The sequence below is a fragment of the Phascolarctos cinereus genome, unplaced genomic scaffold, assembly GCF_003287225.1.
Source record: "Phascolarctos cinereus isolate Bilbo 61053 unplaced genomic scaffold, phaCin_HiC Scaffold_2;HRSCAF=192, whole genome shotgun sequence".
Lineage (NCBI taxonomy): Eukaryota > Metazoa > Chordata > Mammalia > Diprotodontia > Phascolarctidae > Phascolarctos > Phascolarctos cinereus.
In genome coordinates, this window is record NW_027555625.1 from 259,918,336 (window position 1) to 259,934,480 (window position 16,145).

Genomic DNA, 16,145 nt, shown 5'->3' on the forward strand with positions numbered 1-16,145 from the left:
AACAAAAAAAACCAAAAACCTTCACTTCCATAGGAAGTGAATGGGAATCCTGGTCATCCTGCACTAATGGGGTCTCAGGGTAGTTTGAGAGCATTGGAGAGTACTAAGTCACTAATAGAAAAGAGACTTCTAGCCAGTGCCTAGGCCTAACCAGATGGGTTGGTGGCCCCATTGTCCCAGCATGGTCATGGCCAAAAGCAACTAATTAACCTAGCCATAATTACATTGATATCCTTTCCATAAAACATGCACACAACATGTTTATTCCCTCCTTCAACTGCCTGGGAGGAATCTTTTGAAGAATGTCTCTGAGTATCTTGTACTACATGGAATAAAGGTAAAGCATCCAGGAATTTAGTTTCACCGGCAGTGATTTCAGTCTAATTGATTGAGCCAAACTTCCTTCCTTTCATATTATCTCGTCTCTAGGAACTCCTGAGTTTATTGGTCTATAGTGCTCATTTGACATCTGCTTTGTGGCTATCATATCTTTTCGCTGAGTTATCTAAGTATATTATTCCTTAACATTTCCCGGTGTACAGATTAGACCATGTCACTTCCCTGCTCAAATACCTTTATAGGCTACCTATTTCGTATAGATGAAAATTAAAATTCCCCCACCAAGTACCTAAGACCTTCCACAATCCATAACCTGCCCAGACAATCTTATTTCACACCAATCTCCTTCACAGACTTTACTTTTAGACTAAAATGGATTATTAGCTTTTTTTAAACTTGACATGCCATCTCCTACCTTTGTGCATCTTTAAAAAAAAACTGATTTATTTGTCTTTAACATTCATTACCTTTTTGCACTTGTGCAGTCCTCCTTAATGCTTAAAATTAAGTCCTTCAACCCCACCTTTCAGATTTCTTTGAGTCTTTCAAGGCTCAGCTCGTTGCCACTTCCTAAAATTCTTTTCTCTCCATCTGAAAACGTTCCCTATCCTCATTTCTTTCTAGAGCCCTTTGACTCTTTTTCCTTTGCTCAGTCATACCTTACCTTCTATTATACAGTATTTATGACAAGTTCCTAGAGAATACAAACTCTTACAGGGCAGGGATTATCTTTTGTTTTTTTCTTAAATTTTGTATTCCTGGTGCCTAGAACATTTGCCTTGCTCATACTAGGAAGCTAGTAAAAGCTTGTTGAGATAAATGTATGTTCCATCTCCTGACTTAAATTGCAAGCTCCTAAGAGGGATGTTGCTTCCATCTTTCCCACAGCACAAAGCCCAGGGCTGTCCAATGGATCTCTTTTGGTTGACTGAGTGATTGATAGTTGATGATTACTGTCATTGTTTTGTTTGAGACATTTTGAGATCAGATTGCAGGAGGGGGAGCCAAAAGTGCAGAGTTGACTGAAAGTGACCAGTGACTGGTTGGAGATAAAATAATAAATTAGAAACGTAGGATATTGGAAGGGGTTTTAGAACAGAGAGCGAACACAGAATATCATAGTTGGAGGAGACCCTAGAGACACATAGACAGACAAATAGGTAGAGAGATGTTAGATAAATAAATGATGGATGGATAGATAGATAGATAGATAAATGATGGGTGGATAGATGAATGATAGATAAATGATAGCTAGATGGTTAAATAAATGATGGATGGATAGATAAATGATAGGTGGGTAAATGATAGATGGATAGATAGATAATAAAACATTTATTAAGTACTTACTCTGTGCAATGCATTGTGCTAAATGGCTGGGAATGCAAAAACAAGATAATAATCTGGTCCCTATTCTCAAGAAGTTTACATTTTAATAAGGGAAGACAATGCATAAAGAGAAAGTAAAAAGGACTAAGAGAGGGTACTGCACTGGGGCGAAGCAGTTGGTGTGGAGAGTGAACGTGGCTGAGAGTTCTGATGATACAGTGGTTTCATCTGGTTGATGCCTTCATTTTACAGAGGAGGCTCGCTCAGAGAGGGCAATGACTTGTGTAGGTCACATAGCTAATTAACAACAGAGCTGTGACTACAAGTCTCCTGACATTCTACAAAAGGATTTTTCTGTTGTACCTCCTCAGGGCTCTACATTTTAAACATTCTCCTGCAGCTTCCCTACCTTCCCTACTTTGACAATTTCCCTTCCTTTCTCAGATCCCCATGCTCTCTTCCTTTGCTTGAATGTTCAGGGTTCTCTTTTCTCCAAATTTCTATGTTTTTCTTCCTTTTCCTCATCTCAGGCTCTGTTTCTTCCTCTGTAACATATGAGCTCCTTGAAGACAATGATCATATTTTTGCTTTTCTTTGTGTTCCCAGAGCTTTGCACAATGCCTGGCACAGAGTAACCACTTAAATGCTTGTCACCTAACTTACTAACATAAAGAGATAGGGAGAAGTATGATACAATGCAAGGGTGCTGGCTCAGTCAGAGGACCCAGGTTCAAATCCCCTCTTTATACTTACTGTTTGTGTGTCCTTGGGGAAGTAACTTAACCTCTCTGGGCCTCAGTTTCTTCATCTATAAAATGAAATTATTTGACTAAATGGCATCTGAAGTCTCTTCTAGCTCTAAACCTATGACTTGATGACCATATGATTTCTAAGATGTTTTCCATTTTTGACATACTTACTATGCTTTCCAGTCTCAAGGTCATTTTTGCTCTCATCAAAATATCTCGAGCCATTCCAAAGAAACTTGAAAAAAATAATTACGTGCTAATGAGCCTTCCAGGGTTCATGTGGGTGTTGATGTGCTCCAGATGATCCTGTGTGCATATGATATTGTGCTGACTTCCTTAAGCCCTAGAACATTATATAGATTTTCCTGGAAGAGATCTGTAACTACTTAAAGGAATATGGTCTGTCCAGCCACACAAGAAAGATCAAGGGGATGAAGAATGTCTGTTACTCAGATTTCAACATGCATTTCCACGGACAACTTATAGAACTTGTCCATCAATATGTATATCTGGGACAGAAGGTACAGATGGGCAATAAATTGGGCTCAAAATTGAATGGGAGGATGAGAGTGGGTGAGATTGCCTTCTAGAAATTGCAGATCTCATTTAAAGATCCCAAGCGTCTTATTACAACAGATCCATATTTTAATAACAATATCCTACTAATGATCCGTATGACAGGAAGACATGGAATACAATGATCTCCAAAGAATTAAAAGTTAATATTTTGCCAAGAGCAATGGAGAAGCCCACAGTGGGCATCAACAGACTGCAACATGGAACACTAGTAAGGAATGCAGAAGAACAGGAGTAAAACATGCCATCGAGGAATTGTATGACATGGAGGGTGGGTGGTGGAGGGAAGGGGGAAGAAAGATGAACTGGTCCTCTGACAAAAGTGAGGGATGACAGATAGAGAGCCAGAATGCTTCCCTAGGAGATCCATGATATCAGGAGGCACCAAAGCGGGCCTCCAGCACATCTAGTGTTCCCGTGTGGTGAGCACAGGGGAGGGCATGGACAAGAGTCAACCCAGGATGGGCAGGTAGGCATGGCTTTCCATCTGTAACACTGGGAAGACCTTCCCAACCAATGAGATCAAATATCCATTTGAGTATTTGTGTTACAAGAAGGGAAGGGAACAAACACTTATTTAGCATTTATGTGCCATGCATTTGGCAGCATGGGAAATGCATGTTGAAATCTGGGCAATAGACATTCTTCATCTCCTTGGTCTTTCTTGTGTGATTGGACGGACCATATTCCTTTAAGTGGCTACAGACCTCTTCCAGGAAAATCTGTAATGTTCTAGGGCTTAAGGAAATCAGCACAATGTCATGTGCACACAGGATCATCCAGAGGACCTCACACCCACATGAGCCCTGAAAGTCTCATTATCTCATAATTTTTTTTTCAAGTTTCCTTGGAATGGCTCCTGATATTTTAATAGGGGAAGAAATGACCTTGAGCCTGAGAAAGCATAGTGGATAGAGTGCTGGGCGTGGAAGCAGGAAGATTCATCTTCCTGAGTTAAAATCTAGCCTCAGACACTTACTAGCTGTGTGACTCTGGGCAAGTCACTTGATCTTGTTTACCTCAGTTCTCTGTCTATAAAATGAGCTGGAGAAGGAAATGACAAACCATTCCAGAATCTTTTCCAAGAAAACCCTAACTGGGGTCAAGAAGAGTAGGACATGACTAAAACAACTGAACAAGAAAATAGTGCCATGCACTGTTAAGAGTTTTATGACCATAATCTAATTTGATTCTCACAACAACCCTGTGAGGTAGGTGCTATTATTGTTCCCATTTTACAATTGAGGAAACTGAGGCAGACAGAAGTTTAAGTGGCTTGCCCAGAGTCACACAGCTAGTGAGTGTCCGAAGTAAGATTTGAACTCCAGGTCCAGCATATTATCTATTGCACCACCTAGTTGCTATCAGGTATTTCACCCGGAGCCTTCTGGAGACATGTCATAGCTTAGCCCAAAGGAACAACTCTACCAGTGGGAAATTCAAGCACTGTGGGAAGGATATTTTATTTAGTCAGGCTTTTGTTGTATCTTACACCCTCCAATCCTTGATCAACAGGCATTTATTAAGTTGTGTTTGAGGCACAATGCTAAGCGCTGGGATACGGAGACAAAACAGTCCCTTCTTTTTAAGAAGCTAGCATTTTATTTGGAGAACTCCATATACATATTTAAGTAAATACAAAATATGTGCCCAGGAAATACAAAGTAATTTGGAGGAAGGAGGACTAGCCACTGGGGGATCAGGAAAGTCACACTTTAGCAAGGCTTGGAGGAGAACCAGGGCTTCTGAAAACAAGTGGAGGTGGGGGAGAGCACGTTCTAGGCATGAGGAAATAGCCTATGTACTCATGGGAGAAGGAATGTTATGCACAGGGAGAGTAGTGTGTAAGGAGGCTAGAGACACAGGTTGGAACCAGACTGGGTAGGGTTTTAAGGACCAAGTGGAGATGTTTGTTCTCTGTCCTAGATGCAACAGGAAGCCCCTGGGACTTTTTGACCTGGGACAGCTATGTAAAGATAGGTTGAAGAGGGGAGACACAAGACAGGAAGGCTGATTAGGTGGCGATGGCAATAGTCCAGCTAGTTAATGCCTTATAGAGAGGGCTATGCCATTTAGTAGACCATATGGCAGAAAAGATTGTCAACTCTTTTCACTGTGTGACTTTGGACTAGTCATTTAACTCTGGGCATGGGTGTGGTCATCTATAGAATGAAGAGGTTCAGACGACCCTCCAATTTTATACCTAGGAACCTAAGGTTTCTGAAAGAGAACACTGGATTTGGAGTTGGACACTTTGGTTTAAACTCAAAGTCTGCTAGTGAACATCTCTGTAGCTTTTAGGCAAGTCACTCCCTTTGCCTTAGGCCTCAGTTTCCTCATCTGTAAAATCAGGGAGTTAAACTAGGATCTCTTCCAGCACTAAATGCCTATGCTAAAAATCATTCTCTGTGACAAGTTCAATCTTCATCAAGACTTATTAAAAATTTCAGAATGGTGCCAGAGGGGGAAAAAAAAAAGACTATTCAAGAGGCAAAAGGGTGAAACTCCCAATTTTCACTTCTACTTCAGTATTGATGTAAAAAGTGGCACCTTTTCCAGTCTAGAAATAGACTGTCTGGCAGAATCCAGCAGCCAGAGGTAAACTCCTCAGTCATTTCCCAAGCCACAAGCCTTGCTGCTAGACCCAGCAGTGAAATTCTGCATGCACAGTACTCAGGGTTTGATAGAGATATTTGCTCAGCACCCCTTGTATTCCTCATTGACCAATTGACACATGAATGCCCACAGAGAGGTTAACAGTATAGTTTGACCCTTTGTCATAGGAGGTTTCTGGTAATCAGTGGAAAGGAACAGATCAGAAAGTCAGGTGGCCCTAGGCATGGACTTAACAAGTCACTTTTAACCCCTCTGGGGCTCCATTCTCTTGTCTACAACATCCATTTTATATAGTGCTTCAAGGTTTGCCAAGCACTGCACATATTATCTCATTTTATCCTCACAACAACTCTGTGAGGTAGGTTCTATCATCATCCCCATTTTATAGATTAGGAAACTGAGTCTGAATGAAGTCAAGTGACTTGACCAAGGTTACTTAGCTAGTAAATAACTGAGGCAGGATTTGAACTCAAGTCTTTCTAACTCCACATCCAGCTTAATAATTCACTGTGCCACCTGTCAAAGAGAAATCATTCTTTTCTTACCTTTTTATTCAGGTATTTGAAATAATGCATTGAAAAGTACTTCATAAAAGTTAAATTTGTAAAAGTTTCATAATTGTAGGCACAATTGTCAGAAGTTAACATTATTTCATCTTCTCATCTATCAGGAAGAATGTTATTTAAGGTTGAAAAATTATTTTAATAATTAATGTCATTCATTTGTAGGCCATAGGGATATGATTCCCTTCTTTCGTCCTTTATCCTCCCTGCTATTAAATCAACAACAACTCTAATTTATATCCCACACTGACAAATGATTTTACATATATTCATTTTGAACCTTACAAGAAATAGCTAAGAAGTTGTTCTGGAATTGTTGTCTCCATCCTTCAGATGAGGAGACTGAGGCCCAGAAAGATTATAACTTGCCCCAAATCACATAGCTATGAGCTGTAAGCTAGGGAAGATGAAAGCTCCTATGAGAAAGCTTCAAACCATCCTGTGAGCCTCTCTCTGGCTTGGAGATTAGAATTCTGGTCATCTTCTCCTAGTCTGATACAGCCTGCTGCCTCTGGTCGTCCAATCCAGTGGAAAATGCCCTGGGCCTCCCCCTCAGCTAAGCAGGCCTCAGCTTCATCTCAGACACTTTGTAGGAATATTTGTACCCTCTGCCCGTGTTCCAGTTTATTCCATTGGCAAAACTCTCATGGGGACCTCTGAGGTATAAGCCATTCAGGTTCGACAAATGGCAAGTTTTGTACCACCAGGCTCCGCTATACTGATGAGCACACTTTCCTGAACTTGGGTCATTATCTCGATCTTTCGTTGTGAAGGATTGGTTGTTATGATATGTCAGTGAGTCACCTGCAAAGGGAACAATTTAGACCAATAGTCATACATGGTAAAGGTTAATCTCCTTAGTCTGGCATTCAAGGTCCTCCACAAATGGGCTCCATTCTGTCTATCTCACCTTATCTTACACCATTCCCTTAAGCCACAGCCCTACATTATCTCAGTTTCCCTATATATAATTAATTAATAATTTAGGTTTGAAGCTATCTAATGTTCCTTTGACCTCTAACATTTTAAGTTTTAAAGGTTCTTTTCAGCTCTGAAATTCTGTGTTCTAAGGATCCATTCAGCTCCAACATCCTTTGTTCTCTTCAGCTCCAACATCCTGTGTTCTAAGGTCCTTTCCAGCTTTCATATCTTATCAGATGACATCTCTGCTTCACCCAGTCTCCTGGTTCTCCTTCTTTGCTTTTTGTCCCCCTGACCTTGCACGATCAAAATTCTATTGCGACCCACCTGCATCACCTTCCACAAAGTCTCCAAGGATCAGCCTGTAGTTTTCAGCCTCCCCTGCAATCCGGAATGACCTGTACTTGGCAAAGGAGTGGTTTCCGTCAAAGTCACTGAGGTCTACCCGGAATTCAAAGGTTTCTACGAGAGAAGGGTTTGAAAAGATTTTGTCCAGACTTTCCCCAAACCATGAGTCTGGCTGGCAGCTCCAGCAGTGAAATTCTATATACTGGGGCTCTGGTAGAGACTTGTGGTCAGTGCTCCCTGTATCACTTATTGTTGTTCAATTGTGTCTGACTCTCTATGATTCCATTTGGGGTTTTCTTGGTAAAGATACTGGAGCAGTTTGTCATTTCCTTCTCCAGCTCATTTTACAATTGAGGAAACTGAGGCAAACAGGGTTAAGTGACTTGGCCAGAGTCACATAGCTAGTAAGGGTGTGAGGTCAAATTTGAACTCAGGTCTTCCTGACTCCAGGCCTGGCACGCTACCTACTGAGCCACTTAGCTGCTTATCTGGCACATATTAGGCGCTTAATAAATGCTTGTTAACTTGATTTCTATTGTACCACTGCCTTCGTGATAGTGGCTCTGTGTCTGCCCCTTCTAGAGTATCTGGCTTCCTCATTGTGCTGGCATTCTCCAAAGTCCAACTGACAAATATTCTGGGGCAGGTGTGTGTGTGTGTGTGTGTGTGTGTGTGTGTGTGTGTGTGTGTGTGTGTGTGTGATGGAGAAGGGTGGCAGAATGCCTAGGAGGGTGGTGTGTATTTGTTTCAGAGAAGGAAAGGCAGGGTGGTAATTAATTGGGGCTGGACCTGAACCTGAACTGGGTCTGGTAGCCATCTAGGGGGAAAAGCCTGAGTCAGTCCTCCTTCAGGTCCTCACCTTGAGCTGTCAACAAATGAAGGTTATCATTGCCCATCCAGAAGTCCCCCAGCTGACTGCCAAAGCCTCTCTTGTATGCAGCCCAGTCCCGAAAGAAATCCACGAAGCCATCTACCCGTCTCTGGAAAACCTGTGGGGGAATGAAAGTGTCACAGTGGGAAATCATCTAATGTCAATTCTGGAAGGGGCCTTGGAGATGACCAACTTCTCAGTTTTATAGATGATGAAGTACCTTGGCCCCGGAGAGGGGAATCACACAGACACTGGCAGAGCCGGAGCTTGATCTTGGCTCCTCAACCAGTGCCCTTTCCACAGGGTTATTCAGCTAATCTGCAATGAGCTGATACTCACAATCCATCCCCCTCCATCGGTGTCCATGTCACAGAGCACAGTGAGAGGCTTACAAGCAGGGAGGAAGATGGTGTACCATCCACTCAGGGTGTTCCCTTTGCTAAACAGCTCCCGGCAATCTCTACTTCCTGGGAAATAAATAGGAGAAATCCAAAACTGGCAGAGGGCAGGTGTTTATTTGTGAAAATAAATTAGACTTCCCCTGTCCCTGGAAAACAGAAAAACTGGGTTCTGAGTCCTTGTGGCTCAACGCAAACTCTCCCTTCTTCATCAATCCTTCTGTAAACTATTGTTCAACTTGTTTTATCACTTCCCAGAACTCTCTTAAAATTCATTACATTTAATTTTTAATGCCTATGGACCAGACCCAAGATTTTCTCAGTGACGGGAACCCCTGGTAAGGAAACTTAAGGTATGCAGATCTGTAACTACTCCAAAACTCACATAGTCTTGGAGAATTTCCTGGGCCATTGAGAAATGATATGACTTCCCTAGGGTCATACATCCAGTATGTAGCAGAGGCAAGACTTGAACCCAGGTCTTCCTGATTCCATTTACCATACCACACTGCCTCTCGTTAATACCCATATCTTGTTAGAAGGTGCTGTGCTCTATGAGCAAAACAGAATTGAAGTAGCTCAAAAGAAATGTGAGATGGGAAAATTTAGAGAATCCACCCCAAATGTTCACCGGGACTACTTGTACCCCGACCTGTGGTAGAGCATTCTGAGCTTGTAACTGTGATCAGCCACAGTCCGACGCCCTGTAACTTGACTCTTGTAATGATGTCATTTTAATCCTCTTCGAGAATGAAGGACAACAACCAATCAACCAATCTTACCTTATGTTGTCCTGCCTCATCATTTTATTTTTCTTTTTTGTTTTGTTTTGTTTTTGGTTTTGCATATGTCTTCTTTCTCTAAGACAAGCACAGGGTATTTCAAAAGTTTTAGCTTATGCCTCACTTAGCTAGGCTTAAAATCGCACTAAGAATTTGAGACAACTTGTACAAGCTTTGAGGGGAGGAAGCTCCCCACTGGGGAAGCCAAAACCAGCCTGGACCTGAATTCAATAAAGCCACTGGTTTCAAGTGGCTCTTTGGCTGAACCCTCCCATCAGCTCAGGGCCCTATCTTTCAATACCCAAACCGTGGTCCAAGGTCAGGTGGGGTTCTAGGAATCAGAAAAAGTCACCTGTTTTGCATAGATCAGGTTCTGCATCAGCTCCTGTACGTGGGAAGAAAGCCAGATTAGCTGGTTGGAAGTCAAGACACATACACATCCACCCTTAGGTTCTGCCTACATATGTACTAAGAGTTCAGGTATTTATACTGCTTTAATATTTACACACAAAAAATGTGAGATGGGTGGTGTAAGTGTGGCTCCTGCCAGCAACACTACTTTTGAGTCTAGGAGATGGGATTTATGGGAGTGTCCTGACTGATAGCAAATATTGACTTTGTAGGAATGAGCAGCCCAATGAATGGAGCCTCAGGGGGCTGCTCTTGTTCTAGCTGGACATGCAGATTCTTATCCATGGGGTTCTTTGATTTCCTTTTAATTACTTACCTTTGGGACCCACTGGTCCTGCCTTCCCAGGAGTCCCAGGGGGGCCTCTCTCCCCTGTAGACAGCAATGAGATGGGAATGGTGATAGTAAACAACATTTAACTTAGAATTCACTCCCTTTCCCCCCAACCCCCACCCCCTTCTGTATACTCTCTAGCTTATAGGATTATAGAGCTGGAAAGGGACCTCAGAGGTCATCTGGTGCAACTCTACTCCTCTCATTTTATAGGTAAGGGAAATGAGGCCCTGTGGTGGATAAATTAAAATAACTGAGGAAATGCAATCTAAGCTATAAGGTTTATTAGCAAAACAAGCGTGATAAATGGGTCAATGGACTCCCTAGTCCATCCAAAGACCATGAATATAGATTAAGACAAACTTTTTATGTATTAAAAATAATTAATCAAATTAATTAAAAGAAAACAATTGGCAGTACACAAGCCAGGATACAAAATTAGGTAATCTGATTTCTAATTGGAGGAAAGGTTGAAGGCTTTCCAAGTTGAGAGGAAGGGAAGAGTACATTTCGGTCAAGTTGGGAGGAGGGCGAGTAAGTTTTGATGTCTTTCTTTTCTCATAATTTAGAGATGCTGATTAATTGAATCCACCTGCATTTATGAAACAATAGATGGCTTATGCCATCTAGTTTCCCATGGATGATTTGCAACAAAACAATAAGATGGAGGGTAATACATGTGGCAGCACAAGATGGAGTCAGAGTTCGTGAGATAGAATCTAATTGGTTCTCTCAGTTTCCACACCGAACCAACTGCATTTTGTAACTGGTCTTTTGTCAGCCTGGAGATGTAATATCACTCTCCTGGAGTCATACAGGTCATAGAGGGGGATGTGACCTCATGCTCAGACTCCAAAGCCAGCGTTCCTTCCTCGGTGCTGTGGCCACCTCTTGTCAAACATTAGGTCTTCCAGCCCACCCTGACTCCCCCCTTCCTGAACCTCCTACTGTACATATAGCCTAAGATAGAGGCGAGCCCAACTTTAATTGCTACAGTGCTGGATTTTGGCCCTAGAGGACCTAGATTCAAGTCCTTGTTCTTCCATTTACTGTCTGTGTGGTTTTGGGGTGAGTCGTTAGTATCTCTCTGCACTTCAGTTCGTTCATTTATTTTTTGATCAGACATATGACTATACTGGGGTAGGGAACTTCACATGAGGAAACTCCTTCTACCAAAGCATTTCTGCAGTAATCCTGGCGATTTGTAGTGTTAGAGAGTTCCTTGGAGACACGAAAAGGTTAAGTGACTTACTCAGGGTCACAGAGTATGCGTCAGTCAGTCTCAGACGCAGAATTTGAACCCAGAGCTTCCTGACTTTGAGACTGATTTTCTTTGCATTAGGTCATGTCCCCTCGCTTATGCCATAAGCTGGGATAAAAGACTTATATGACCTACCTCACAAAGTTGTGAGGATTGAGGATGATCATGTATGTAAAGATTCTGAAAACTGTAAAATATCTTTTGAATGCCAACAATTACTACCACCACAACCTTCCCCCCCCCCAGGTCTCAACCACTTCTATTACTACTACTACTACTAGTGTTATTGCTCTATTGTGATTCTTATTGTGATTACAATTATGATTACTATTATGCTTACTACTAGTATCATAATTACTACTACTATTATGATTTCTACTACTATTGCTACTTCTGCTACTATTACTGTTATGATTTCTGCTATTACTACTACTATTACTGTTGCTACTACCACCATTACTATTACCACTAATACTACTATTACTGCTACTACTACTGCTGTCACTGTCATTACTACAACTATTATGATTCCCACTACTAGTACAACTACTCCTACTATTGCTACTTTTACTATCACTACTATTATTATTGCTACTATCACCTCTACTATTACTATTACTACTACCACCATTACTACTGCTATTACTATTATGATTCTTACTACTAGTACTGCTACTGCTACTGCTACTACTATTACCACCAAAGTATACCTTTCAAAGCATATATGTTTTCTCTTAGGATTAATGACATTTTTTCATCCTTAGAGTATCATTATTTGCTCTAAACAGCATTCCAAGCTCCATCATATGTGCTCTGAGAACCATAGATTGTATATTAATTAGGTCTATGATTATGATTGTTAGGGAGGCTGTGTAATGTAGTGGATGACCTTAGAGTCAGAAGACCTGGCTTCAAGTCCAGTCACTTACGTCTCAGAACCTCAGGCAAGTTAATAGACAGTTGCAATCAACTTTGCTTTTTAGATGGAGGTGGAGAAAAGGGGAAGATTCTATTTTGGAACCTGAAACTAGCCTAATAAAGAGGCATAGAATTCCTCCCCCTTCAAAAAAAATTGGGTACAAGTGACTGACAAAAACCACAGATCCTTGATGTGTTAACATGTTAGAATTGTTAATGGTAATGAGCATATTGGTCATGATGGTGGTGAAGTGTTTGCATTTGTAATCTATCAACAAATGATATTTAATAAGCTTCCAGCCCTGAACATAGAGGTGTGAGGGATGCAAAGATGAATAAGACATGGCCCCTCCCCTCCTGGATCTTTCTATGCATACGAGAGACATGACAATGGCACTAATAATTACAGTTAAAATGGTAGGAGCAGGGAGGATTCTGAGTTCAAACAAGTGAGAGATATCATATCCAGCTGGAGAGTTCTGGCAAAGCTCAATGCACTCCAAAATTAGAATCTAGATCTTCTGGCTATATATGCTAAAGTATGAATTTGTGAATTAAGCACAATCCCTTTAAAACATATTTATTTTCTAAAAGAATTTTGAACGATATTTATTCTAGATAACACATGAAGAGCTACAGCTTATGGCTTGTGAACCTCAGCTTTCTCAGCTTTATATAGTATAGCAAGTGAGTCAGTGTTCTGTGACTAATTCCAACCCATTATCAACCAAATCCTATGCACCCACAGGATATGGGTACATACCTCTCTTTCCATCAGAGCCAGCTTCTCCTTTGGGACCAGGGGGTCCAGGAAGCCCTGGACAGCCTTGGAGTACAGCAAGCTTGTCAGACTCCCCAAGACCCATAATCTTTACATCTGCAGGATGTGAAACACACACACACACACACACACACACACACACACACACACACACACACACGCACACCATTGAGTGTTATATTTTCTAAAGGCTCTATAGAACCCAGAAGGCAATTTGCAGAAGTGACCAAAAGTCAAAGCATATCTTCATAGGTTGGACTTGGGTAACTGTGGAGAATGGCTTCTTCCGATGTCAAGCTTAAGAAGATGAAAACTTATCCTTAACTTAGAGAAAAATCTGAAAGTAGAAAGGAAATGTTCTTTAATGAACAAGTTTCATTCTCACTCAGAGCTCAATATGATTGTCACTACCCAGAGTACAGGTAACCCTTGCCAAAATGACCCTAAGCCACTTGAGGGGGTCAGGGAGGGAGGAAGAATTAGAATGGGTACTTACCCATGGAAACTTTTCAAATTAAATGAAAGGAGATTTGCCCTGGGAGGGACTCTAGAGATAATCTATTAGGTGTTTACAGTGAATAGAGTGCTGGGCCTGAAGTAGGAAGAATCCTCTTCCTGAGTTCAAATCCAGCCTCACACACTATCTGTGGGACCCTAAGCAAGTCACTTAACCCTGTTTGCCTCAGTTTCCTCACTTGCTAAAATGAGCTGGAGAAGAAATGGCAAACTACTCTAGTATCTTTGCCAAGTAAACACCAAATAGGGGCATGAAGAGTTGGATGTGACTGAAAACAACAACAACTCTACCCTATCCAGATTTTACGAATGAAAAAAAATTGAGACACAAAAATGAAATGGGTCACACGGGGCTGGGACAAGAACTTCTATATGTTGGGGTTGGGAACTGCAGGAAGGAATACTCAGAGGATTTTGTGAGGACAGAGAAAAATAGTAATGGACATTGGGAAAGAGAGAGGAGAGAGGAGAGAGGAGAGAGGAGAGAGAGAGAGAGAGAGAGAGAGAGAGAGAGAGAGAGAGAGAGAGAGAGAGAGAGAGACACACACACAAAGAGACAGAGAGAGAGACAGAGAGACAGAGAGAGAGATTATCAATGTAGAATGTGTCAGGTAGCCGTACCTATCCATTCAATTTTAGGTTTAGGCAATAATCTTTCTTGGAGAGGCTGTGAGAAGTATCTTTGTCAGGATTCCCAAGACATAAAATCTTCACTTCTACATGCAAGAAAATATCCTCAAAGAGGTAATGTCCAAGTAGGACATCATGGTACAAGAGGCAGTATATTATATCAGCCTGGAGTCTGGAGAAACCCGATTCAAATCCTTTGACTCTAAATACATGACCATGGGCAAGTCATTTAACCTCTCTGAGGCTTAAGTCTTCATCTACAAAATGGGATAATATAAATAATATCCATCTCCCAGAGGATCACATGAAATTATACATATAATTATATAAAAATATATATTTATATTGCATTAAAAATATACACATATACAACATATACATATCTCTCTCTCTCTCTCTCTCTCTCTCTCTCTCTATATATATATATATATATATATATATATATATATACATACACAAAATGTTTTGCTATATAAACATCAATGACTAAAAACTTGATGAGTATAGAGCACTGTGCCAGGCACTGAGGGAGATACAAAACTTTAGAAAAGACGAGGTCTTTTCCCTCCCAGGAGTCTAGTACAGCAATAATGCCTACTAGACAATACATACAGTTCCAGGATAAGTTTATTGGAGAGTTTGAAACCAAAGTGTTTCACAAAGTCCAAGAAGGAAAGTTGTTGTTGCCTTGAGAGAGGAGCTGAGAAGTGCTACACGAAGAACCAATACAGTGCTAGAAAGGCTATCGATCACCTGGGTCTCCAGACTCATACAGATCTTTCCAATGCAGTTCACAGTCATTATATATATAAAATATATCCTCCTAAAGATGTCTATAAATGACTATATAAATGCAACAACTTGCATTTATATAGTGCTTTAAGGTTTGCAAAGCAATATATGCGTGTATGTATATATGTGAATATGTGTGTGTGTGTGTGTGTGTGTGTGTGTGTATTATATATTCAATCTTATTTTATCCTCACAACAGCTCTGGGAGGTAAATACTATTATTATTGCCCCCATTTTACATATGATGAAACTGAGGGAGAAAGAGGTTAAGTGATGTCCAGGGTCACACAGCTAGTAAGTATCTAGGGCAGAATTTGAACTCAGGTCTTCCTGACTCAAAGTCTTTCTAACCACTGAATCATCTAGCTGCATATAGAAGTTCTGGGATGAGAGGGAAAGGGTAAGAGGTTATAGGAGATGAATGATCCCCTTCCTCTTAGAACACAAGGTTATAGAAGAGAAATGAGAAAGAGCAGGACACTATTGAGGAGAATGGGTCTCCATATGTTCCTCAGGACTAGATTCAGAAAGAATAGCAGGTCTAGAGCTTAGAGTTATTTCTGGGAATCTCACTCACCTGGACACTGGCCAGGCTTCTGAGCAGTGGAGGTCATGAGGCACAGGCATGCCAAGAGCCAGGCAACCCTGCCCATGGCTTGAATGGGCTTTTCAGCTGCAAGGCTCTGGTCGCTTCTTGGTCCCTTTGAATTTGGCTGCCAAAGGCTGCCCAATCTTATAAATGCATTGGAAAGCCAGCTCTCATCCTCTCTCCCTTCTTGTTGTTTGCTTTGGCCCCCTGGTAAAGTATCAGATAATATGAAAGAATGTTCTGCTCTAATTAGGTCCTTGGGAGTTTCCTGCTTCCTAGGAAATCTTTTTTTTTCTTTTCTGTCTGGACTGTGATTTCCTGATGGGTGACTGACTGTCTCCCTTGGCACCCTACTGCGGGATGGCCCCAGGCATACTTCATTCCCTTTCTTTGTCCATTTCCTCCACAACTTCACCAACCACTTTGG

At 41.3% G+C, this 16,145-nt stretch overlaps 1 protein-coding gene across 1 annotated transcript; it reads right to left on the bottom strand.

The window, feature by feature from the left end:
- Positions 1-4,549: 4,549 nt before the first annotated feature.
- On the bottom strand, positions 4,550-15,925 carry FCN2 (ficolin 2). The gene is made up of 8 exons (XM_020981917.2): positions 15,707-15,925; positions 13,174-13,287; positions 10,217-10,270; positions 9,842-9,874; positions 8,649-8,776; positions 8,298-8,427; positions 7,418-7,552; positions 4,550-6,973 (listed from the first exon to the last, which is right to left on the bottom strand). Exons 1-8 carry the CDS (start codon positions 15,780-15,782, stop codon positions 6,726-6,728), a joined length of 918 nt encoding a protein of 305 aa, XP_020837576.1. The 5' UTR covers positions 15,783-15,925; the 3' UTR covers positions 4,550-6,725.
- Positions 15,926-16,145: the final 220 nt, after the last annotated feature.

Coding starts and splice junctions, on each gene's coding strand:
- FCN2 (XM_020981917.2), bottom strand. CDS start 15,782: ATGGGCAGGGTTGCCTGGCTCTTGGCATGCCTGTGCCTCATGACCTCC. Junction 10,271..13,173: donor TGGCTCTGATGGAAAGAGAG/GTATGTACCCAT, acceptor TGCTGTCTACAG/GGGAGAGAGGCCCCCCTGGG. Junction 7,553..8,297: donor TCATTTGTTGACAGCTCAAG/GTGAGGACCTGA, acceptor CTTCTCTCGTAG/AAACCTTTGAATTCCGGGTA.